The sequence below is a fragment of the Pogoniulus pusillus genome, chromosome 26 (genome assembly GCF_015220805.1).
Source record: "Pogoniulus pusillus isolate bPogPus1 chromosome 26, bPogPus1.pri, whole genome shotgun sequence".
NCBI lineage: Eukaryota > Metazoa > Chordata > Aves > Piciformes > Lybiidae > Pogoniulus > Pogoniulus pusillus.
In genome coordinates, this window is record NC_087289.1 from 10,584,591 (window position 1) to 10,610,982 (window position 26,392).

At 41.2% G+C, this 26,392-nt stretch overlaps 1 protein-coding gene across 1 annotated transcript in view; it reads left to right on the plus strand.

The window, feature by feature from the left end:
• Positions 1-26,392, plus strand: part of SPATA16 (spermatogenesis associated 16) — an 83,852-nt gene that overhangs the window by 34,765 nt on the left and 22,695 nt on the right. The window contains exons 5-8 of the mRNA XM_064164792.1: positions 5,585-5,669; positions 18,680-18,830; positions 21,877-22,023; positions 22,261-22,373. Of these exons, the coding sequence (XP_064020862.1) occupies positions 5,585-5,669; positions 18,680-18,830; positions 21,877-22,023; positions 22,261-22,373 (496 nt within the window). The remainder of the gene's footprint in view (positions 1-5,584; positions 5,670-18,679; positions 18,831-21,876; positions 22,024-22,260; positions 22,374-26,392) is intronic.

Below are 26,392 nucleotides of genomic sequence, written 5' to 3' on the forward strand. Positions count from 1 at the left end.
TATTACTTTGTTCACTTTTCAAATAGGATAATTGCGTTAAAATGACTGCCTCCTACTAAATCCACTTATAAACATCACTTTCCCCTTTGAATCTCAGAGCAAGAAAGGTCATCAAGAAGAAAGCAGTAGCTTATTTTGCATCTTGTATCTCGGGCTCAGCCCCACTGCATTAGAGATCTCAAATGACCAGGCGTCTGCATCAGAGCTAATCTAAATATTTGAGTTCATGTTACACTGAAGAAATAGTTCCACTTACCCTTTCCAAACAGTGGATCTGCAGAGGGATAGCATCACCTGGTAATGGCAGAGGCCTTCTAATAGTACTTCCTGCAGATCCAGATGAGATCACTTGAAGTAAGGAGCAAAGGTAAATTTCTGTCACTTAGCAGCTCCCTGCTATCTTAGCAGCAGCTGGAGTTGAATGTCATAGAGGAGTAGAAGTTACTCTACCGTGCATAGGCTGTGATTGTTCCTCAGGTTCTGCTATCTGCAGAGAAACCTTCCTCTACCCTTTAGGGTCTCTCTCATTTCTGTGCAGCTCAAGGGGAGCAGTCAAGACTTGAGAAGGTAACCTTGAGCCTTGCCCTCGTCTTTTTTTCTGGTATTTACAAAGGCAAATGACCACACAACTATTTAGCAACAATGTTAATTTCTTGTCTTCTTTGGAAAGGTAATATTTTGGTGCATTCCAGAAAATTTCGCTTCTTTCTTACACCTCTGCCATCCATTTTGTTGTCACAGGCTTGTGTGGCTGCAGCAAAGGTTGTCCCCTGGCTATTAGTGTCAGCAGCTGTCAGGTAGCAAAAACTACCTTCGACTCGTTTCTTACACTAAGCATGCCTGGAGATAAGCTGAGAGAAGCTGTGGTGCGCTCCTTGCTTCCACATACAGAGCTATATCTTATTATTCTGCACCACCAAGCGGCCAGATGGAGCAGCTGTGGCAACACAGCTTTGTATCCAGGCTGACTACATTAACCCAGATGAGTTTGGTTGTGTTGCGGCGCTGCGTATTGGCCCTGACTAGCAACTAAGAAAAATGATGTTTGAATATTAAGCCTCATGTTTTGAAAGAAGGAAGGAGATCACATGTTCTCTGACATCTGCTAAGGTGTGTCTGAAGGTCTGTTGTCAGAACTACTTCTGTTCTCCAGTCTGATAGAACTCTTTGATGGGCTGCACACCTGAAACTGGGGCATGCTTTCAGTATTGCAAAATAGTAGCTCAGAATTGGTGGATGGTTCTTTAAATATGAGGCTCATATTTCAGGATATTGTTGAAATAGTTGTGTCAGAAGTAGGAACAGAATGCACCTATCTTTGGTCTTTGCCATTAGAGTTTAATCCCAATATCTGTAAAAAAAATCCAGAAAAATAACATTACATGGTCTGAATGGGAGCTATTTTCCCAGTCTTTGTCTCTTATGTTCTTTGTGCCTTAAGGGTTCAAAGCTGAACTCTTACATAGTCATTCTAGAGTTACAAATCAGAGTGAGGTCTGGCCACGTGATGCAGAGGTAAGCCCAATTGAGCTGATCCCAACTGCTAACCTTACATATTGCACTTTATATGCAGATATTGTAACAGGGCAGGGAGTGGTCCCTCGTTCTGTTTCTGAGGATATCAGTTAATTTGCAATGAAATTTCTTCCCAGATCCCTGTTAGGGAGGGGAATTAATCCTACTCATCCCTACCATATTCATCATAGAGCTTCTTCTTATCTGTGGAGTTCTAGTGAATGATAAAAAGCAACTCCACTTCATTCTCAAGATATATATTATCTCCATAAACCTTTAATAAAAATCCTATCCTACAGTATGTTCTAGACTTTTATAGGCTTCATTCCACCTATAATTTTGCGTATAAAATCGACTGTAATTCACAATGGATGGCTAGTTTAGTCATTACAGATTGCCCTGCTGATGAGTATTTGGTATTTTATCAGCCTGCAGATAGGAGCAATGTTTTCCATGTACAAGAAGAAATGAAGTTTACAGCTGGTTCTGTAACTACCAACTTTTTAAACAGTAGATACAGGATGTATTTAGTACAGGTGAAAGTGTAAGCACCACTGGGTGAACCCAAACAAAAGAGATTATAGCATACATGCAAACAGAAACAACAATTACCTGAATCGTGGAATTGCCTGCAAGAGTGACTGTTACAGCTGCACTATTTACCTATTATTCCCTAGACAACTTCATCAGATACAAGAAGGGAAGCTTCAGAGTCAGACCTTCATTTATTTGTATTTTTGTCTCAGTTTGGGGAAAACAAATTTCTCTCTTCATTAGTACACCAAAGGAAACAGAATCATTGCATTCTACACTGTAAAAAAAAATATAATGAGTCTATTTTAAAATAGAAGACTTCCTAAATAAAGAAGAAAACCTCCCTATAGCTGTATCATTGAAGGATCCTTGCTAAAATACTGCTAAATATGAAGTCATCAAAAAAGAAATAGAAGGTGTACTGAGATAGTGTGCCTGCAATAAGCTTCAGCACTGATGAAGAAAGGAGAAGGTGTTAATGAGTTGGGTCACTGTCTGAGAATCTTATATAGTAATTCCATACATTGCACTCCTTTAAATAATGTTTGCCTTAAGTCTCATTTCAGAGAGTCTCACTGGCTCAACAGTCAACTACTGAAAGTCTTTGTTACCTGGATTTCCATGGGCCACATGGATAGGGACTCCCTAGAAGTTAGGAACTCAGCTCAGTGCTTTCTGCCTTGATGTATTTCAATGGGAGGCAGACTTTTAACCTGCCTAAATATCTGTCCTTTGGCTTCTGAGTGTTTAGGTTTCTAATTATTTTTCAGTGCCTAGCTCTGTAACTGTATTCAAACAGCATAATTTCACCAGTGTCTCTGTGTCTGGAAATTCATAGTTCCCTATTTCATGTGTCACTTTGGCTCTGTGAACTGAGCCTTGGAGACCTTCAAAGAAAAATCTGACTTGGGCACATTTGGAGTTGGATGCAGCCACACACATAGAGCCTTAATGCTTGCATTTCTTTTGAAAGCAGAATTTTTTTAAGTCACTCCTAAGCAGCAAGGTCACAGTAGCAAACGTCAGTCCTGACCTGTGTGTGCTCCCTGTTGGCCAAGGAACTGAGAAGTAAAACTGGGATGGGGACGGAGGCATTTGAAAGGCTCCGAGAGGATTTATGTATGGGAGAAATCTAGCAGAGATGAAAACAGACATTGAAAAGCTAACCATGCATGCTGGCAATGTCAGTGTCCTTCTGATTATTGAAATAAGAACAAATGAAAAAGGCAAAATAAAGAGGAAAGTTGTTTGTCTGGAGTGCAGCAATGCCAAAGACCTCTGCCACAAGCAAAATGACATTGTGTGGAGCATGCTGAGAAAACTTAGCAAAGGGTTGTGCCAGGAGGACTCATGCACTAGAGAAGTAAATCGGTCAAATGTGATTGTCCACATTTTACAGACAATACTACCTAACAGAAAAAGATGAAGCAATTTGTCTGAGAATTCATTCTAGATTTGTCCAAGCCTCTGCATGTATCTTCACCTAGGAAAGGAATGCAACGCTGGGAAAAGAAAACATTGGCTGCTATCGAGGAGTGGGAGGTCACAGATTGGGCTTTGTGTTGTGCTGATGGTGCATAGTAGATCTTTGCTTTGCCTGTCCACAGCCTGTAGTAGGGATGGCAAAGTACTCAGCAAGTGCCTTTGTATTGAAGGATGGTGTTTGACCCATGGCCATGCTCCTGTAGCAACAAGCAGTGACAGGGTGATGCTTGGGCTAAGTATTTGCCAATTTTAATCTTTGAAATTACAGCAGCTGGGGAGCAATATATCTGTAGGATCCCAAATTGTAAATGACTGCTTGCAAAGGTCTTTTAATTCCAAAAAAAGACAAGGCTTTAGTGTTTGGGAATCACTCTAATTGTAGACCATAAGTTCCTTCTTTCTGATGAGTGGCTAGAAGAGGTCACCAACACTCACGTACGCTGCTAGAGACTACCTCTTGCTATTGCCACAGAAACTGGAAGCTCTGTAGACTACCTCCAGAAGTTACAGAACAATGTCACAGATGTGTTTCAAGTCTTTCCTCAGTTTTGTGCTGCATGTTTATTTCCATTTTGCACCTCAGGACACAGTGAAGGTCTTTCCTCAAAATCATCATCAGGCCAAGCTGGCAAAGCTGGATGCTTTGGTCACCTTCTCTGCTTCATCCACAGAACCCATATGTCATTCCTGAGATTAAGCCCTGGCACCATTTGGAGTCAATGAGAGTTTTGCCAATGATTTTCAAGGCACTGAGGGTTCCATCCTTTGTTCATCCTGTGCTGGCTGGGCTAACAATGTTCAGTTAGAAACTGGTCTTTGTTCTGGTGCAGTCAAAAGGATTTTTGCCAGTGATTTGTATGAGCACTGCATAAAGCTTATGGCTAAATCCATTCCTCATGTAGAAATCCATGGATCCTAGTGAATAGCTTTTCTCCCAGTGAAATTAATGGGAGCTGTGTGAGAACATCTAAGGGAAGATTTAGTTCCTGTTTGTAACAATATGTTACCCCCTGATACTGGGCCTGCTTTGAAATGTTTATTGTTAAATCCATGTATTTTTGGTTACATCTCATTAAGAGCATAATACAGCCTTGGAAAGTACATTCTGAAAAAGTATTACAACAGGACTGGGATTACTGTTTGTGAGACACTTTTAACTAGGGGGAAATTTCAAATTCAATTTACAGTAATGTCAAAGCACAATTAATATATAGGCAATGATAAGGGGAACATGCAGAAGTACACAGTGATAGCACTACATCAACAAATAAACTTTTGGTGCTAGTAATTAGGTACACAAGATTATTATATGTTTAATTGACTAAAGTGACAATTTGGAATTACATCTAGTCACATTTAATTGGATTTGGAATCTCTAGAGGAAAGGAAACGGAGAGCAGCGTGGAGAGGCAGCCATAAAAGCAAACTGATTTTCTGAAGTCTGTTAAGACTCTGCATTAATATCCATTGCACAACAGTTTTTTAATATCACTCAGTCTAGAAAGAGTAATGCAATGATTGTCACAGACAGTGGGAGTACTAAAGCATACTCAATTATGTAGCAAGATAGCAGATTACTTTCAGTTTGGGGATTTTTTTATAACATATAGTTTAATCAACGGTGAACTATGCCTGAGTTTGCCAAAGACAAGTGATATGCTCAGACTGCTGTGCTACAGGGTGCTATACGTGTTGGTGCTGTCCTAACAGAAATGTACTATATGTAAGACACTTCCCTCACAAATACTGTAAAGCAGAAAGCAAGAAAGAAAAACTAGACCAAAGTGTTGTATTACAGTCATTAAATAGTTGCTGAGCGTAAAAGATGCAAAAGCTGACCAAAGAAAATGTAGGGCCATGTGTTTGCAGACAATTTCACTAACTGAAAAATATTTACTAGTGCTTGACTTAAAGTTGGACAAAGACTGAGAGTTATGTGTAATCTCTTGATACAAAGCTCTTTTACACTCTGTTACTGTTACCTGCTTTGCATTTTGCTGTATCCATCCGTCTCTCCCCATACACTCATTTATTCTGCTTTTGTCATCAGGAGCGCCATGATTGCTGACTATATCTACTGGCTAAGAGGAGGCACTAAACAGCATACAAGCAAGTACATCAGATACTATTGGCAGGTAAGAAATTGATAGCTCAATGAGGAAGGAGGTGCCTATCTCATTATTAAGACCAAAATGAAGGATTACTGCTTAAAAGACTGCCGACAAAGGTAGCTCTTGGGCATATCAATCAACAGGACACTAGACAGTACTACCGTATTTATAATGAAGTAGATTTTCTTGGACTAATTTTCAGGGCAAAATTCAAGGTTGTTAACCCTTGGCTCATACTTCAATTTTATGGACTGCTATAAAATTTCATTCTGGATACTGTATAGTCCCCTAAGCTATTTTTTGGTGAAGTCTTCCTACCTTAGTGACACTTTCCTTTTGCAATTTGCATGGTACTAATCCTCTGACACCTTTCCAAACTCTTCAACCGGAAGGGTAGGAAAAATGACTGTAACAGATGGTCTCAGAGGAACCTAAAGTGCTCTGTGAAGGATGGCTAGGCAAGACCACAGTCTACAAAGACTACTTATGAGGGGACTAGACCATTGACTTCAATGACACAGGTCTCTTGAGTGATACTTATGTGAGATGGCTGTTCAGCCACATCAGCACAAATATAAGTTTAAGGGTACCCCCTTTTGCTGAGGAGAGCCCTTACAAACTTGGAGGTGAATGGATGCTTGATCCTTCGCTGGAAGATGTTTATTGCTCCAGGAACTTGTCACTGCCAGTGGTGTCCCAGCCTTAAGCCCCAGTTTCAATGAGGCCAAAGTCCATTTTAGAGGACCCTTCTGCCTTCCAGAGTGGATCTGGCCATCAGGTCCCCCTCGCCTATGTAAGGAATTAATAACACTGGGAATAGTATACGTCCCTTGTGATAAAATTTCAGTTTGATCCCATTTTGGGGTTTGGGTGTTTTTTCCTGTGAGAACATTTGTGACATCTGTACTTTATGTGGAGAGGTGCAAAATGTGTCTAATATAAGCCAGAGTAATAAAAATCAGAATCTAGTCTTTTATCTTCACTCACATGGCAAATTCTTCCTTTTAAAAACTATTATTAGTTGCATTCTTAGTGGTAAAATTGAATAAATCTCAGTCCTGGGAGCAGCTGAATTTCAGTACTGCTGTGAGTGCAAAGTGCATCTCATTCAGAGAATTACCCACTGGGCTAGTGTTTGCAGTGTCTGTGAACTTTCTTATATGCTTTCCAGCAGAGAATTTCTTCTGTAGAGAACAGTTTGATTTTTTTTACCCACTGGGTCAGACTCGTTTAAATTCTTGAGTTCACAAACAGGTTTTATGAAGGGGTCATTTCTTTGAATGGAATGTCTTTTTTTTTGTCTCTTAACACTGCTATCCATTGACTTCACTTCTTGATGTCATGGACATGAAGCTTCAAAGAATAAACCTTTAAAAGAGGACCTGTCGTAGCTGTCCTCTCCCCCAGGGCTTCAGACTGTCCTGCTATGTAAGAGGGCTGAAAAAGCGGCATGAAGGACAAGATTCATCAAGGTGTCTCCTTGTGGATTCTAAATCACAAGCTGTGGTTGGACTAAGGTGGGAATGAACCAGACCAGAATTTGGGCTGCTGAATACCTTCCAGGCATTGCCATCATCTTCTGTACAGCAAGGGCCAAAGGATTTTGGCAGTGGTAGCAGTCTGGTTCATCTCCACTCTGTTCTTGAAGTCACATTTCTCCTCCTGAAGAGCGTTCACACATAGGCCTCCCTGCACACCCATGATACTAAGAGGCACTACCATGCCATTTGTGCTGTTTCCGCTCCATCGTGCCTTTCTTCTGAACCTGGCTTGCTGTCATCTTTGTCTGCAGAAGGTTTTAAATGTCAGCAGAGATCTAACCATTTGTTTGATCCCCTACCGTGCTTGATTTTCTCTGGGAGACAGAGATTGCTCTGCAATTTGGTGCCTTTTGTGCATATGCCTTAGCGTGGGCTAGGCTAAGGCTTCAGCAGCATCTATATGCTGACACACATGCGGTAGAGGCAGCTGGGTGCCCAGTACCGCTCCCACTCAAGTTAATAGCTAGCACTTAAGAAATGCTGCTCATGAAGATATATCTCCAGCACCAGGAACAACCTTTTTCTCTCTGAGCTGATGAGTTCTGTGCACTGAGCATCAGGGGTGACTTCAGTGTCATTAGAGCACACGGCAACAATTATGCAGGATGTTGTAGCATGTGACACTGCACTGGGACTTTCCACCACAGAGACCAAGCAGAGGTAACATGATCCCTTTATTAATATTCTCTCTATTTCACAGTGTAAAGCTGAAAATAACTTGTCACGACTATACATGCTCATGTGCCTTTGTAACCAAAGCAACAGCTATTGATGCACGCTTTTCTTGCTAACTACTCCTCTGCCCCAGAACTTGCTAGCGTTGGCTTATAAGCATGAGCAAAATTTTGAGGAGGAAGAAAATGGTGAACAGGACAGTTTGTTTTTCGCTTCTGTGAAGAAAGATTTTTAGATTAGGTATGTCACACTTTGCTTTGATCAGTGGGTCGTGTGTATAATCTTCTGGTGTGTCATTGACTAGCTTTATTTCTTCTTTTGGTGCTTCTTTTAACTCTTGGAAAAAGCTCTTCCTCCTCAGACCCTGTCTTCTACTTCTTTTATGGCTTCAAAACGTTGTACAGACCACTTGAATCCTTCAGCTGATGTCTTAACTGCAAAAAACTCCAGGCCCTTAATTCACATCTGCAAAGCTCTTTATTATTTATCCTACTTTTAAATCACTGGGGTTTTTTCTCTCCTAATCTACTCCTCATGCTCAAAGCAGTCTTTATCTTGTATCTCCTTTGGTTTTCTTCTCCTGATTTGGTTTTATACTTTCCTTTGAACTTCTGTCCTTGCCATCAACTGTCATGAGTCCTCTTTCTTCAAAACTCTTTTAAAAACACCCTCAAATCACTCCCCTCCTCATTATCAACTTTCACATTTTTCTTCTTCTTCAGGAGTAATCTGTTCCTTCTGACTGTGTACCTCCCCTTAGGCACACAGTAAGTTCTGTACTGTCAGACTCTTAAGGCCATGTGGGCTCATATTAATAAACCACATTACTTCCTTCATAAAGCCACCACAGAACTGCGCTTTGACCTCCCTGCATTGGTGCCAAAAGAGGAAAGCAGAGACTGCTTTTGAGAAAGTTGCCCACTCCCCATATAAGCAGCTGAATAATAGCCTATTTACCATAACCAGTCTAATAGATGGTTTTTTGCACCGTCATCTCATTTCTCTCCCAACTGGGATCTTACTAGTCCAGTCCAAACTTCCAGCAGTTTCCATTATGCATTCATCTCTGGAAGCATAAAGATCCTTTAGTACTTGTTATCTTCTCCCTGGATATGTACCTATGGATCATGACCAAGGCAACTTTAAATATGCTTTTTGATTAGCTTTTTGATTAGCATTCTTTGATTATCCCCTTTAAAGTAAATCATCTATTTCTGGATCTTCTGCACAGTGATATGTAATATCTAATGCCCTGTGTTGGTTTTGCATATTAATGCCTGACTTCCATTTCCCTCGGAGATGAAGGTTTAATACTGATGAGAGGTGAAAAAAGTAATTTGGAATAGATAATATTATTCAGTAAGTTGGGCCTTTGTCTCTGTTCAAATATTTTATTCCCTGAAATGAAAATATACATTCCACGTTAATATATCATCAAGTGGATGGGCTTTTTTTCATAACCCACTACAGTATGTACTGGGTGATTTATGTATTGGCTGCTAGATTGAAAATAGGTGAGTTAAATAGAGTTCATCACAATAAATAATAATGTGAAAGTTATTAAATGTATTATGGTAGATATCTTCAGAGCAGTAGCAGCAAGACAGTGTTTAAACTTACTTATTGTTATAGTCAGGTAAGCTGCCTAGCTTTTATTGTCAGCAATGTAATCTCTCAGCTGGTAATAGCAAAACAAACAATAGACTTGAGATACTTCGTCCCATAGAAAGAGCTCTTCTCCAAACCATCCAGGTTTACTCAGAGCTTTTAAACTATTTCCACTGGCTAGAAAAACGTGCAACATAAGATGGATGTTTCATTACATGAGTAAAAATATATCACACCTATACTACAATGTCAAAAACACCTAATGTGGTCAAACCTGAACCTTGCAAATATCTTGAAAGTCACAGCATGATTTCACCAACGTCTGACAGAGATATCTTAGAGTAAAAGTGTCTTCATTAGCTAATTATACACATCTCAGGCTTAACTCACTAGCACACTGCAAATTTAACTGCTTTTATTATTCCATTGTGAAAGCACGTGACTATTTTATACTAAAGCTTTGTCTCCAGATTCTATTATGCAATTACATCCAAAGTCAATCCCATCTAGGCAAAGTCCTACACTAAGGAACTCACATGTTGCAGAAATGAACAGAACTCCAGGAAGCCATTTCAAAGCTTGTAGCTTCACATCTATGTGCTTCCATAACCATCAGTACTAAAAGCCTTAATTCCATAATGCAGTCAGTGTCTACTTGCTACAGATCAAATGGAGACCTTTAATTTACACTGAAGTAAACTGGGCTTTTAGCTTTGGTTCCAGTACAACCCCAGTGTTTTGGCCAAGGCTCCAGCCATCAGAGAGCTATGCTTAGCACATTGAAAGTACTGGCTCTGTGACTGCTGCACATGGAGCTCACAAACTTATGTTTCTGAGAATATTTCCGTCAGCTAAACTCAGCATCACAGAAAACTTCCAATAGCACATGCATTGCCTGACATGAGGTTTGGGTATTGAGACAGTTGTTTGCATTCTCATTGCTGTTATGAACATCAGGTGCTACCATTTCAAAGTTGTGGGCTGTTGCAAGCACAGAGCAGTACACTCATCACACAATAAAGCAAATGATAACCCAGCCCTGCACGTTGGCTGAACACCCACAGTGCAGTGATGAACACTGTCAACTCCTTTAGAGCTCAGCTTTATCTCACACCTTGCAGGGTGATGATCCAAGGTAAGAAAGTTAAAAGGAAAAAGCTATTGGTAGCCAAAACCTCTTCTGCAGTCTCAGCCAGTGGTGAGACCCACCCAGCAGTCCTGCGTGCTCACGCTTGACCCATGTCCTGCTATAGAGCATGAGGTTTCCAAGCTGGCAACGGCAGGGATGTTTTGCAATCCTCCTAATGGAATGACTGATGGGAGCTGACAGGCAGTCTCTCTGGGCAGCCTGGCTATCATATCACTGAGAAAATGTATTTCTCATTAATTCTGGAGGCTATTTTAGCAGATCACACTGTGCCACACTTCACTGCAGGATAGTCCCTCCTTTAATCAAATCTGGGGAAAATCCCATTGAGGTCAATACCTGTTGTGTGTACAAGCAGAAATGTCTAATACCTGCAGGCCTCTATTATTTTCTCAGAGGTCTGTGGAGCTTGTTACTGCTTTAAGAATGAATTTTGAATTGTCTCATATCAGAAGAGAGATAACATTTCTCCTACCCCTCTTCATAAAAACCAAAAGGCAATCCTCCTTCTTCTGCATTTATGGCCAATTTGAAGGCCAACCTTCATTTACCTTGAAGCACAGAGCTTTTAGTTTCCTGGTGGAAAATTGAAATGTAATGATTTTCCTCATCCTGCACATTAGAAGACCAAAAATATTTTGGCTTGTAGGCAGGATGATCAGTTCATTCTTAAGACAATGCAGCTTCTGGCCAGTTCATGAGTTTTCTAGGTCCTCATTGCATCGTGGCTAATGCAACTTGATAAGATTTAAATGATCAGCATTTTTTCAGGACAGAATGGGCCTCTTCCTATATATATGCTATTTTAGGGATCCAGACCAGTTTGGCTTTGGAATACACCAAATATATATCACTCTCAGCTGCAAAACATGAGCTTTCTTCTGCTCTCAGGTACACTACTAAAAATATGAAGTAATTGAAGACTGGATTGAGAAAGCAAGTAAAATAACATAACAGGAGGCTTTCTATCATGTTGATACTGATTTGGGAGCTTTTTATTGCTGTTGTTACTGCTGATATTTCCATTCCAGAAACAATTCTACGTGTAGAAACTCAAGAAATTCAGCATTTTCCTTGTATTCTTTCTTCTTTACTACTGTCTACCTACACACATTTTCCACCTATTTCTGCTTTTTCTGGTACCAGATCATTTGTGGTAGAATAATCGTTACTTGAATCATATTTACATGCTAAGAGAAGTTGTTAGTTTAAATGTCACAATTATTAAAACAGATTAATTGTGTCTAATTTCAGGAAAGATGGATTTCTTTAATACCAGCTGACTGCAGTAGGGAACACATACCTTGCTGTAGTTGGTAGCTGTTGAAATCCCAATATAAAGCAAAATGCCAATCCAATTAGGGTTTTAACTGTTGAGAGAGACCCATAAATCATGTTTCAAAGATGTTTAACAGGAACAACTTGTCCCTCAAAGCTCCAAACCATATAAAAAACCTACAGGGTAGCTCAAAGTAATCCACAAGTAGAATTGTCAATTCATCCTGCCTTTTACTGGATTGCAAAGCAGAGCTTTAAGATTTACAAAAGAAACCTGAGAAATCAGTGTAGAAATCCAGCCTTTTTTTTTTTTTTTTTTGCTGTTCCCAGGCCCTTATTGTTCCCTCAAGTTACAAAGGTCCTCAAGAAGTTACATGTTCATTATCATCTTCCCTTTCTTTGTATACCTTCTCTTTTCTTCAGGGAAATGAAGCTACAGGCAGGACTTTGTGCTCTTCCCAGGATCATTACTGGTTATGTGGCTTTCCATCTGCACATCTGCTCTTGAAAAACTACAGAGGACATCACACAAAAATCTCTTTCAGACATCTCTATATGCAGTCAACTTGTCTTCTACTAAATTAGCAGCCTTTCAGCCACATAAAGTAGTTTGCTATTTCAATGACTCAGGCATGAATTTTCACTGCCCGTTTGAACAGTGCTGTCCATTTTACAGGCTAACCACATTAGTCACCACCTCTGGCTGTCTGACTCATCTCTTCACATTCAAGTCAAGTTCCCAAAAGATGTTAAGCTCAGTGCTGGGAAGGGCCAACAGACTGAAGTCAGTTTCTACCTTTCTGGGCTAAAATCCTAGAAACCCCCTATAGTAAGCATCCCACTTTTGTTCCAGGAGTATTTCCTTGTCAGGGTCACTCCCTGTCTCTTAAGCACCTGCCTGAATCATCAAATGGATAAGCCTTCAGGTGTTGGCCTGTGGATTCTCACTACATTCATGTAAAGTGCTCAGTGATGCTCAACCTTTAGCTCTGCCTCTTAGAGTTAAGATGGCTCTCTGAGCCCAGGCTGAGCACAGTTTTTAATCCCCTTTTACACACACAAAAAAAAAGCCCTGCTGTTTAAACTGTGACCCATTCCTGACACAGCACGAGCCATGAGAAGCTGACCTGCTGAGAACTAGTAGTGGCCAAAGACTTCTCCCAGCACTGGAAGGGCTCAGACTGCTCAGAGCAGTCCCTGTGAATTGCCTTGTTTCAATTAAAGTATTTCATAGAATACAGAAGCAGAGCAGAGGGGCAGAAGCACCTCCCTTGAGATACTGGCCACGTTTCTTTTACTGCAGCTCAGGATACAGTTGACTTTCTGGGTTTCAAGTGCTCTTTGTTGGCTCATGTCCAGCTTTTTATATCCCAGTAGTCCTAAATCTTTGTTCACAGGACTGCTCTCAATCACATTGTTCCATTCCCAGCCTATACCAATATTGAGGATTGTCCTGATGCGGGTTCAGGATCAGCACTTGCTGATCCTTGTTCACGTGGACCTGCTTCTCAAGCTTGTCCAGGCCCCTCTGGATGGCATCTCATCTCTCTGTGTTTCACCAAGAAAAGTTCTCTTATCCTTAAGAAAGGGACAATATTAACAAAACTGGTTCAAAGCTGTGTGCTTGACCAATAGCTTCATGTAGAGGATAACTGACTTGTTTCCAGGAGTGGTTCTTCAGCGTTTGCATCCACTACTCCCACTGCCCCGTTGCAAATCGATGTCCGCCTCTGATCTCACACCAAGGAAGCGTGTCAGCACCATGGCTAGTCGGGCAGCTGAGCGCCTGCCGGCACGGCACAGCACGGCACAACGCTCACACTGGCTGTCCAAGGGAGCCCGACTCGCTCTGCTGGACCAGCTCTGCTCACGCTGCAGTGCCTCAGTGAGTCTCAAGGCCCTAGTTGGCGCAGGGGTAGGTGGCCCATGCCAGAAGTCGCTTCCGTAGGGATGCTTGGAGCCAGAGCTCCTGCCTAATGCGGATACGCATGGTTGATAGTGATGGCAACAAATCACAGTCTCACCTTGTCAGTGCTCCGGATCAGCCTTGCAAAGCAAACACAGCCTCAGAGTCACTCCACCATAGCAAAGCAGCACTGAAATCCTTCTCGTTTAGCATGAGCTGAGATGAAGAGGCAAGACTCTCAGCTAGCAGCACGGGACACAGGAGTTGAGGATGCCTGTTGGCACTCTGTGCACATGAACTTGTGAGACTGGAGAATGGGCTCGTGGGCAGAGAGCTCCCCTGGTCTAGAACTGCATTTCCACATTTGTGTTCAGTCTCTGCTTTCCCACCTGTTGGCATCACGGACAGAGAGTTTCAAGAGCAGTCTCCAGCCTTCTCCATGCTTTCTGTCTTCTGAGAGTTTACTTTAATTAATACTGATCTGTTCGGAAGTGTATAAAGCATGGATTTATTTTCCCCCAAAATATAAAGAGATACTTATTAGAGTATCAAACAGACCTTGAAGCCTAAGGTAGCCAATCTGCAGTCCTTCTGCCTCTGCCTTTCAGAAGTCAGCAGAAAACACGGATCTATCGCTGTGGTGCTCTGCAAATCCGCTTTCAAAATACACTGCCTACAAAATAACTCCCAGAAACTTAAATACATGAATCACCTAAGAACCTAAATAAGCTGATCTTTGATGTGACCTACATTAATGGGGAGACACTACATGGCAGATAAGCAGAAAGTTCCCATCTATTGTATAATACATGATATATTCACACTATAAACATATTGAGGAAAGGATATACACTGGCATTCTGTCTACTTATTTTTCCCACAGAAGAGAATGAAAATAAAAGTTATATAAGAAGATCATACTGGTGAGAAGATATTCATATCACAACAGCAACAGACTTAAGAACTGCCAGATATTTCTTTGTGGCTGGAAAGATACAGAGAAAAGCCCATAGGTTGCACTGTGGTGCACCGATAATTCTGACTACCAGCCTAGGAGTGGAAGCAGTTCATAGAAGAGGCTAATGGCTTTACCCTGACTGATACTATTGCATTAATAAAAGTCATCAATAGAAGCATCAATTCCTGCTGTACTGTAAATGAGACAGTGGTTGAGCGTGCACTGCAGCTGCAAGATAAGGCACTAGAAAGATATCTAAATTTTTGGCTAATTCTAGATGTCAAGATAATTGGATTTTCCAAATTAAACCTTTCTGTAGTTGAAGAGGATTAAGGTTAGGGACTGTAGCAGAGAAAGCTACTGTCACAGTTATGAAGAATTTTTTTTGCTACAGTGCCATTTTTCTTCTCTGGCTGCTCTAAGCAGGCAAAATGGCAAGAGCTTCATAAAAATATTGAAGTCGTTATATCATTTGCCATCAAAAGTTGGCAAGGGAGAGTTTTGTTTCTTGTGCATCTACCTATTCATTTTATGAGCTCTTAACAGAACTTTAGTGGGTGTTGAAGGGACAATGTAAGATTGCTTAGGCTGAAGTTTAACTTCTAGTAAAAGTTCTGTGAAGTGTACCATTACTAGGTATGGTAGGAGGTAGGGATATTGCAGAGCCAAGGTGCTCAGAGATGAGGAGTATGTGGTGTTGGGTCAAATACATGTTGAAACCCATGATCACAACAAAGTTTATCATTTAGGAATGTCTTTTGGCTTTCTAATTGCGGTGATAGCAGTGTGCATCCCTCAAACCTTGGGAGCGCATGTGTGTGCTGAAGGAATTAATTGGTGTTTTAATAGAAGCGCTGACAATATCAATTCTCTAGACACTTTGTCTCCAGATGGTTTCTCTGTAGACTTGCTCTGATACCCCACGCTTCCAAAAGAGGGATATAAACCTCCTGACATAGCAGAGCATGAGTCAGTTCCAGAACTACAAAAAGAAATCTTCCCTATCATCAGGTTACTCTGCAGCATCTTGTTGAGCAAATTCTTGCATCTTTGCTGAAGCTTTTGTCTGCTGCTGGGGTAAAGCAGCATATTCAATGGACTCTTGTCAGTCATAGTCCTTACATTATTGTATGTTGCTAGAGAAGCTCTATCTGGTAGTTTAAAGTCATCATGAAGACTTCACTTTTTCTAGCTCTGCTGGAGTTGCAGGCTTGAGTGTAGCACCATGTGATGAGACATCACTGCAGAGCTCACATGCAAGATATGAAGAAAAAAACAAACACTTTTCTTTATCATCTTTACCAGTTTATCATCGACCCCTATACACATGAAAGAGCCTGACATTATTCAACTGCAAGGCTAGAACAGCAACATCCTTCCTGATGTATCTCAGAAGACATTGCAGAAAGGATCCTTCAGATAGAAAGACACCAAAACACTTGCAAATGGAGAAAAGAAAAAGGGGAAAAGTTGTCTCTTCCTCTCTGCAAGACCTCTCTTGCAAGTCCATTGGAGCCCTCACATTCCTTTCCATAGTGTGACTTTATCTTGGGTAGCATGGCACATGTTTTGTAGGCACCACTGTTTCCTGCACACATTGCCATATATTCATCCACAGGAGTGGACTTGAGTGCATAAAGGCTTAAGCAGAAAAATCTTTAGGGATTTAATCGTATAAAGTTTTCTCCTCCAAAGTTTTATGGGCTGAACTTTTATATCCTTAAAGGCTTTACCCCATAAAAATCCAAGAGGATAATAAAACAAATAGCATCAATGTTCAGGGTCAGTACCTTGGGGGGAAAAAATGCTCTTGGGTAATAATAATACCTCCAGGAGCAGTATTGACCAGAAACTACGGATCTATTCTTTTCCCTGTTGTCTGACATTTTGCCGTTATTGCCCTCTGAGCTAGTCACTATTTGCATGCTGTGCAGAGTAGCCATGGGTACGTGGCAATGCAGAGATATTATAGGGATGACTTTGAACTGTTCTTGAGGATGATAAAAAAGCAAAAGTGAACTTTGCAGGCAGAATAAAGAGCCTGGCATGAGCTGGTCCAACCATTTCTGTTTTCATCTCACTGTCTCACTCCACTTGGAAAGCTAGACTGGTACTATTGTGTTGTTACTTCTCATCCTCTAAGGGCCCTGGACAACTAAATAATTAATGTCCATAGAAATATGAAATCCAAGAATCACTTTCCTCTAAATCAGTGTAGGCCAGTAAGTATTCCCACAGCGGGCAACAGGAGCACATCCATTCACAGACCCCTGATCTCTTGGCAGTAGGACATACTTCCTGTTTTCTGGTCTGATACCTCCAGATCTGTGGCACTAGTGATGGATGACACAGCTGTACCCATGGAAAGCTGGAACTCCTCCTCACCAGTGGGAAATGTTATCACTGCCCCAGGTGGTCATGATACTATTGCACACGTTTGAAGCTTGTTAATTACCCAGGGCTAAATGCTGGCCACTCCAGACTGCTCCTGTTCCAGTAAATGCAGGCTAATGGGCTGGATAGATAATCTATAAGACAAGCAAACCCCCAGTGTTACCCTCAACATCCAGGCAGAGCACTCAGTGTGAGAGCACTCAGGGTGCATGCATGGCAACTTATCCCAGTAGCTGCTCAAAACAATTACAGCCTTTTTCTGCTATTTCTGCACACCCCATACCAGTAATCGGAATGGAAATAAACTGCCATAAGACTGTGTCAGAGGACCTGTTGTCTAAAGCCATTACAGAGAAGGACATAGATACTTAACAAATTGGCACTCTCAGCCCTCGGTGCCAGGTTGGTGGGAGCAGATGTCAGCTAAACAAGCAGCCCACAGAGGCGCAGTGTGTCTTGTATAATTTTGCTTAGGTGGAGAATAGAGTGGAGAACAAAAGTGAGGACTTGTCAATAAAACCCCAAGCTACTCTCATAATGATGCCTTCTCTGAGTTGCTTCAATGTATAACATGATCTGGGAGGTTGATACACCCTGTTAAAAAACATGTATCTTCTCCTCTGGTGTCTTTCTGACTCCCTCTGTTAAGTTAGTGCTGGTGTTGCCACTATTAACCATGTTTACATGTTTGCCAAGATAGAGCAGCGAAGCCTTTCGGTCCCCTCAAAAGGAGGGCCCTCGTCAAGGAGACAAGTCTCTATTAGCAACAGATGTAGCTGAACAGTGCTGAATATAGTCTTACCCAGACCCCAACCCAGGAGAAAATGAGCTCAACCTCACTTTGCTCTGATTGATAAGAGTACCTAGCAAGACTCTTTCCAGGCTGGTAGCTCATCCTGGCAGTCCCAGCAGCAGTTCATTGGGGTCCACTGAGTGTGAAATCCACCTCTCCACATAAAACCAGTGCAATGCATCATTTGAGTCATTTTTAAGGGATGACAAGGTTCATAAGCTTCGTGTTGCCCTCTGCACAGGAGTGAATTTTACTCTTAATGCAAATGGGGTTTAAATGCAATATTTTAAGACTAATATTCCGTACAGGCATAGTGTCTGATTCATGCCAACCCAAGGGGTAATATGAATGCTTAGTATTGTTTAACCAGCTCCCAGGGACTGAATAAAACCCTCATAAGAAAGATGTGACCTTCAGAGAGCATGGAATCATTTCTTTCTTTTCATCTGAAAGACGATTTGTCTAATACTTTGCTCCTCATTGAAGACATAGGCTTGCTGCACTAAAATTTGTTTACAAATGTTTTTTCTCCATTAAATGGATTTTCTGAGTATAGATAGGCAGTGTTTTCTGGAACTAATTTAAATTCCCCTCTAATTAATATTCAAGACCAAAATATGTTATCTTTGCATGACTGTGCAATTATTAAAGAGAAAATATCATCTGTGAAAGCATTTTTTTCTTAAACTAGCCATTAAGTGCCATGAAATGTATGATTTCTTTGCCTTTTTTAGACTATGATTGAAGAAGCCATTGCTACCCAGTCGTCTTTTGCAGTTATGTACACACCATTTGAGGCAGAAGAAAAGGATTACAGTACAACAAGCAAGATGCAGCTTAAATTTGCTGAAAAGAACCCTGAATACTTGCAGTACCACTATACAGGTAACAGCAGATCTCACGTACCCATAATCAATGTATGCTGTGTGTGGCTGTGGCTGACTTACAAAGAGTTTGAAAGAGTCTGGAGCTTGAGCTGCAGGCATTTCTAAATTTCTGGAGGATGGGTAGTTAACTTCTGAGATGTGCTGTGTAAGTGTACATGAGTTAGGTAATCAGTTCAGTACTTAGGTGAAGTACAGACTTCATGCTGTAAGATGATTTTTTTAATCCATGAAGCCCTATGTTCCATTGTTGAATTTCATTATTGCAACTAAGCTTATTGTTCAAAGGTACATTTACATTGTATTGTGGTGACAGTGAGAGCCAAGTTCCTGGTGATCTCTCTGGATTTCAGTCAGTCACCAATGGTCATCTCTGCAGGACAGCCTTCTTTCCCCAAAATAGCCTCCCCTCTACAAGCACTAATGGATGGACTACCACCTTTGAGAGCATCTCAGCTGCAAGGACAGGAGTAGGTAGCTAGGTTCCCTTTAGCCCATTAAAGACAAGTGGGATCCAGAGTGAACCAGGGCTTTGCAGAGCCTGGTGTCATCTGGTAGCATGAATTCACACAGCATCTCCTAGAGCCAACAGAGGCTGAAAGTCTGGCGGCTGCAGCTGTGTTTCAAGAGAAATAGGCATGATATTTAGGCAAAAGAGAGGCAGGGGGATAAAAGGCATTTCTTGCTATCATTAATTTGGTGACTTGGAACATAGTTGACCCTGGTAACACCTGGCTTTGAGTTCGTAATTGAGAAACATGAAGGGGAAAATGCATTTTTCCAGTCCAGTTCTGGAAAGCCTCTATCTTCATCACACAAACTAGATGTGCACCTCACCTCTCACTGCCCCTGCCAGCAGGGTGGTCTAAAAGACTGAGGTGCCACCCACTCCCTGTAAGAGTTACATACTCAGGACTGAGATGATGGCTTAGTTGTTAGACCTCCACTGAGCTCATTCTGAAGATAAATAAGACTTCCAAAAGGATACACCTCAGAAGAGAGAAAAAAGCCTCTTTGAAAAACACAAATAGGTATTAGAAAACCAAGCATTTCCCCCCAAACTGTGCAAATATTGAACACAAATAAACTTGTTTTGTTAATTTTTGAGTTGCTTTAGAAACTAGGTCATGATTTGCAAGTTGCAGATTACCCATGTATTGTGTTTCTGGCAGTAGCTTTGGAATTGTTTGAAGGGGGAAAATAGGGACTTGTTTGCCACACAAGTTGCAAGATCCCTTTCTACCATTTACTTGCTTAGGTGACTGTGGAGAATGTTCTGGGACAAAAGTAGTGGCATTAAAAGGAGCATAAAATAACACTCCCTGAATCTGATCTTTAAAAAGATAAATCCATTCTCATAAACCCCTCAATTTACAACAAGGGTGAGACTTTCAGGAGCACATAAGCAGCAAAGGGGGCATGTTTTGCACTAAAACTCAGTTTGTGTTCATAAATTACTGAATGGCTCTGAAAGTATTACCAGTCACTTTATTACTCCTCCTAGTAAGGGAAAGGAAGAAGGCAAGGAAGGAGTAGGGGTAAAGCAACCCAGTCCTATGATACCTCAGCCAATTATGAAACAGATTGAATAAAGCAAGTTCTGGGATCATTGAAGTTTCTAGAATGAAATGGGACAGGTACCCAAGAGAAAACAGTATGGTTATCCGGCATCTGAGAGTGTAGTGCTACAAGAGGGCTTATGCAGTTGGGACTGCTTCCACCTGACCTACTTTCTGTCCTGGAAACTCTCCGAGCACATGTGGCTCTCTTTCCTAGACTTGATGCTGAGACAACTGTTGTCAGTGTTAGGTGAACTCAACCAAAGCATTAAGAATTACTTGACTTATCTATTCAGATATGACCTTAAAATCACACTGCCCACTAGAAAAAACCTTCACATGGGACAAGTTTAGCACATAGTTGGTGTGGTACCACTGAACATTCAACCTGCAGGCCCGCATCTCACATAGGTGAAATTAAAAATACAAGCTAAGCCTGTTTTAGCAGTGGGTGTGAGAGACCAGGCATCTCACCACCTTTTAAACAACCACTCTTTTAAACAGCCTTCCTATTCTGTGACAATCATCTGGCCAATTCCAGCCCAAGTTCCGCTAGAGTGCAAGGACTGAATTGATTTCAGAGTTTTCCTTAATGTCAAGGAAAAGCAGCAGATACACATGTAAATCCAAGTGTACAATGCAGTTTGTTGCAAAACTGAGACTCCATCAGGGGCAGAATATCCTGCAAGGGAAATATCAGGTCCACTTTCTTTGATTTATATAGGGGTAAGTTGGGAGAGCTCTGAGCGGGGTTCTCCATTTGTCACTGTGATCACACAGCCTGGCATCTTAAAAGCAGAACACCGAAAACAGAGCACTCCTGTGTGAAAAGTGACACTGACATTCAATCTAGGTTTATTTTTTGCAAGAGGGAGGAAAGGACTGGTCTGGTTCCCTAAGAAAAGGTGGTGTAGGCAATTGTTCTGAGCATCTGCCCTCGCTGAGGTCAGGGCAGACCGGCTCAGCTGATACACAGGTTTTTTGGCAGCAGCAGTCGCAGGCTCTGGACAAGGCACAGTATAGGCTGTCAGATGCCAGCTGAGTGGATCAGAAAAGACACACGGGAAGCCTGGGGTTGTGGTGGTGATTTGTGTGTGGCACAAATCTGTAGGAACTCGAACTTCACCGATTCAGGGAACAATGAACCAGCTTCCTTTGCAGTTAAAAGATCAGGATGTTCTATTACTGAAATGTGTTATTGATCCTTTGGATGATCAGCATTGGAAAAGGCATAAACAGAAGGAACATGTTTTGTCTCATATATCTGTGAAATTTAAGAGATTAATATAAAAGGATGCAAAGTCTGGAATTTCAGAACCCACTTAGAGCTGGATGGGTTGGTTTAGGCACCTTTGTTTTGGCAAGCTTTCTAGATTACATTTCACGCCTTCTTAGATTTCCTCCTTTATTTTTCTTCAAGTGAAGTAACTCCTCTTACAACTGAAAAGACATGTGACAGTGGAAATTATTTTTGTTTCTCTATTCCAGATCCTCAGGGATTTCACTTCTTGCCAAAATCAACTAAGCGGCTATCTCGATCTCCCAGGCCATACTTTCTGACCTTGGGTTTCAGATGCAAAACTGTTGGAAAACTCGTGGAAAGGTGGACAACCAGAAAACTGTCAATACTTTCAGGTACTCCAACTTGGATATTACCTGGCATAGCTCAGAGGTGTCCTTCATGATCCTTGCTAAACAAGGGGACTGGAGGGTTCTCAAGTCCCATTTCTCTGTGCCAGCAGCCTGGATTGTCCAGACAGCTCTCCCTATCATCCTCTCTCCCCCTCCAGTTTACCCATCATCTTGCTAGGTGCATTATGGAAAACACATCTGAATAAACACTGGATATGGCTTTGTGGTTTCATTTCATAGACCGGAATGCGTCTTTCAATACTCTCATGGACAAGGAAGCAGAGCAATATTGGGAAATCATTGGGCAAAAGGTCATGTCAGCAATGGATTTTAGAAGAAGCACCAAGTTAACTGTGAGTATAAAGCTCAGTTTCTGGTGTGCACTGTGTATGGTGGCAGAAGTCTGTGCATGTGTGAATGATGCTTGCTTTTTGGTGGGTAACTGATGCTGTACATGCTAATTCCCTATCCAGAAGTGCTCGGTGAATTGCATTAGGTAGAGTTCTAATGGATTTTAGACACTTTAAAAAAGAGTTCTAATTATTTAACAGTGTACCCAGTTTAGTTAACATCACTTTGCATGCAATTTTCTCAGATCTTTATGGCTTAAATCCCTACTTCACATAACCACCAAAATGACTCGCTGTGTATTAACACCCAAAGTATACTACACATACCACCAGAATCTCCTTCAAGAGTTAATAATTGCTGTTTGAAGCATTTCTAGTTATTTAGATTCTGATCCCTGTGTAGTGAAGTATGTGAAATAACCTTCAAATCTGTTACAACCATGTTGAAAGTATATTAGTTAATTCTGCTCCATACTTTCTGCAATAATGTACACAGCTTTTTAGCACTGTGGCTTTTGATTAGCACAAAAGGTCAAAAATCAAATTTGCATGTAGACTAGACTGTTTTAATGCAATTCTTGAATTATTCTCCTGAAAATAAGTGGAAGAAGCCTCTCCTCTCCAGACTGTCAATGCTAATGTTAACAGTTTTTTCCCTAGCAATAACAGTTCTTAGTTTTCTGTATGTTGAAGGAATCAGCCATTTCCTCGTCACAGGTGTCTTAGCAAATCACAGGATTTATATTCTTAGGTTTTGAGACCAGATAGGAGGTTGGCAAAAACTGCTACTTAGCAACCTCTAGCAAGGAAGAAACATTAGCTAGATACTTGGGGAAGCTGTATCTTCTTTCCTCTCAGAAAGCAGCTACTGAAATGACATAAGTGCTCGAACTCACATGCTTAGTGAGAGGTAAAGGTGCTTAGAGCATCACCAAAACAGACTCTCATTAGGCATCTGCATCAGAGTGAGGCAGGTGGAGCAGGCTGAGGGCATACAACCCCAAGGGAACAAGCAGCTGCTTCTTTCCAGTTCTTTCCTCAAACCATGTGCTATTGGCTTTGGATGACAAAAAGCCCAAGTTATTGATGTGCAGGCTAACAGTAGTGGCATCTCTGGGAAAAGGAAGTATCTGTTACTACTGTGTGCATTGCATGTGAACATTTGAGAAGCTGGAAGTACGAACTGACTATGGGTTGGATAGTGGCTAAAGAGTAAAACCCTGGTCTTTCTGAAAGCTTCAGAAAAACTCATTTCTGAAAAAAGAAAAAGCATGTTTGACCCCACAGTTCTCATTGGATATGACACAGAGTATCAAGAAGAGAAAAAACTTTGAGATCAGGTACCTTTTGGATTCCAAATAACTTCCTTATTGTGTAAATAAATATAGAGGAAAAGGAGCACAGGATTCAGGCAGATGTATTTGATATCTGCCATGCCCAAATAGGGATAAGTAAACAAAGTCATCACATAAGAGATGAGAGCAGAGTGGTGTGCTAGGACCACTCAAGTCAGTGCCCAGTAGCTGTATGAATTTACACTGCTCCTACACAGTAGTATTTGCTACCAGCTGTAGACCTCACCTCATATATTTAGATATTCTTGCTGAAACAGAAGAGAGTTCTCAAAGATATAGGGTGAAATCCCAGCTTCCCTAAAGACAGCAGCAAGCTTGACTCATGGTTAGGGTGAGCTTTACCCTAGTGCCACCTCCAGCAGCAGCAAGAATGGGAAAATAGGTCTTAACTATGGTCCTGTAGGGTTATAACCAGTCACCACAGGGTCAGTGTGGAAGCTTTAATGAAGAAGAGCAAAGTCCCAAGACAGAAGAAATTATCTCTGGGTTAGAACAAACAGCTTCCAATTCCACATCCATTATTTGTGGAAACATTTTCACTTTGCTGGAAGTTTTCATAGCATGGAATGATCCAGGCAAGACAGAAGCTCTGACCCAAGGAGCAAATGACAAAGCCAATTATACCTGATAGGCACAGAGCTGGAACTGCACTGCTACTGGTGATAAAAAGCTCTTTATGGTCCTGGCAGAGATTTGGCCACCTTTACTTCATTGAAGGTATTCCAAATTTTTCTTCAAGCTAGAAATATGATTCCACTACACTTCCATCACACATAAAGTGAATCAAAAACTTCTGCAAGACCAACTTCAGACACAAACTCTAGTTCTACAACTTGAAGATGATAATAGAATCTATTTGGGGTTTAACAGAACAAACTTTCCTTTCTGCCCTTTTCTTCATTGGCAAAGGCAAACATACAATCAAAAATTCTTCTCCTAATCAGATTTTTTCTGATAAAAAAAATCTCAGTGCTAAAGCAGAGCATATTAAGCCATAGCAAAACTTTGTATTAGTGAATTATGCCACCTCGGGCTTGCAGCTACACAGCCCAGTGTTAAGGATGTGATTTATACACATACCACTGTTGGGAAGATGTGAAGTTAAAGATTAAAAAGGCAGATTGAAAAAGCATTTTCTATTGCACCTTCTTCATCGTGTAGAACAGCCAGTCCCATTTACATCAAAGGGACACTTGTGTGTCATAATACAAGAGGCATTTGAGGAAGAATGTCACAGTCTGGTCTCTGCACAGTATCGTCTGCTGCTGGTGGGGAAATGCCATAGACCTCATCTACCCAGCAGTACATATCAGAAATACATACACACATGATAGAAAGGTTATTTGCCTTAAAGATATGTATATTATATATATATATATATATATCAGCAAACCTTCAGTTACTCATATTCCAGTTAAGCTTACCAGCACTGATAAGTGGTTATTCTATCAAGAGATTTCACTAAGGCAGTTTCTACTGCTTTGTACATACCAAGCTTACTTTTCTCCTGCTGCAGCAGTCCTGTGTCAATGGCAGATGATGCTATGTAACAGGAGAAATAGTGGCCAGAAGGGTGTAGTAGACTGCTCATATTATATAGGTGAACAAAACCCACCACAGGATTCACAGCATGATGTGCACATTTACAGATCTCAATGGTTTGCTGATTTTTAAGGAGAGGGAAACCTTACTACACACAAATTTCTGCATACACATTTCCTGAAGGATACCAAGGGCATTAAAGAAACACTATGATGGATTTTTTCCACTTGCTACTGCAACACACTAGTGCTGCTTGCAATAATTTCATTCAGATTTAGAGCTAGAAAATGGTGGGAAACACTTGAGGACAGAAAAGCAGAAGTACTGGGGGGTATTCCAGACTTGCAAAGTGCTGCTCTAATAGCTGAGAGTTAAACTTGCCACATGTATTGGGTATAACACATCCTGCTTTGAAGCCAGTCTGAGCAGTCACTTTGCTTTACTTTTTCTTTAGCACTCAGCAATTAAACTTCCTTTATAAATAGAGTGGCATAAGGGATGACTCCTTCCTTGAGTACAGAGAAAAGCAAAAAGTGGGGGTATCATCCCAAAATTCTAAGCAGAGGCAAGGACACATGATTTACTCATGCTCTCCAGCTCCTTTTTGCAATGAAAGGCCATCCTATCTTTGCTCTGGTGGTTAGTGCTGGGTATTTATCAATAGCAGGTAAGCTATATCCACAACAGGCTGATCTGCTTGCAGTAGCTGCCTTTTTATCCCAAGGTCAGAGGAGTCACAATGTCATAGGCCTCATCCTTGGGCATCAAGACCTTATTTTTCTCCTAGAAGGCAGGTCTTCAAAGATGTCTCTGAGGATAAGCATCCTCTTTTTTTTTTTTAGTTTAAAGAGAATTCATGCAGCAGAAATTTCTGGTGAAAGCTCTTTGTTAGGAGAATCCCCACCTTGGGCAAGACTTCCCAGTATGAATAAAGGTCTCAAGAGAACACCCAATTACTCCCTGTTTTTTTCTTTAAATTCTCTTTGCAATACAAGACAATAGGGGTGAAGCCTGTCCAGAAAGTAGCAGTATCAAAATGTAATCAATTGTTGTCTTAAGAAGTAGACAAACAGCCAGAGTAGACAAGCAGCCAGATAAGACAGGTAGCCAGAACAACCAGAAATC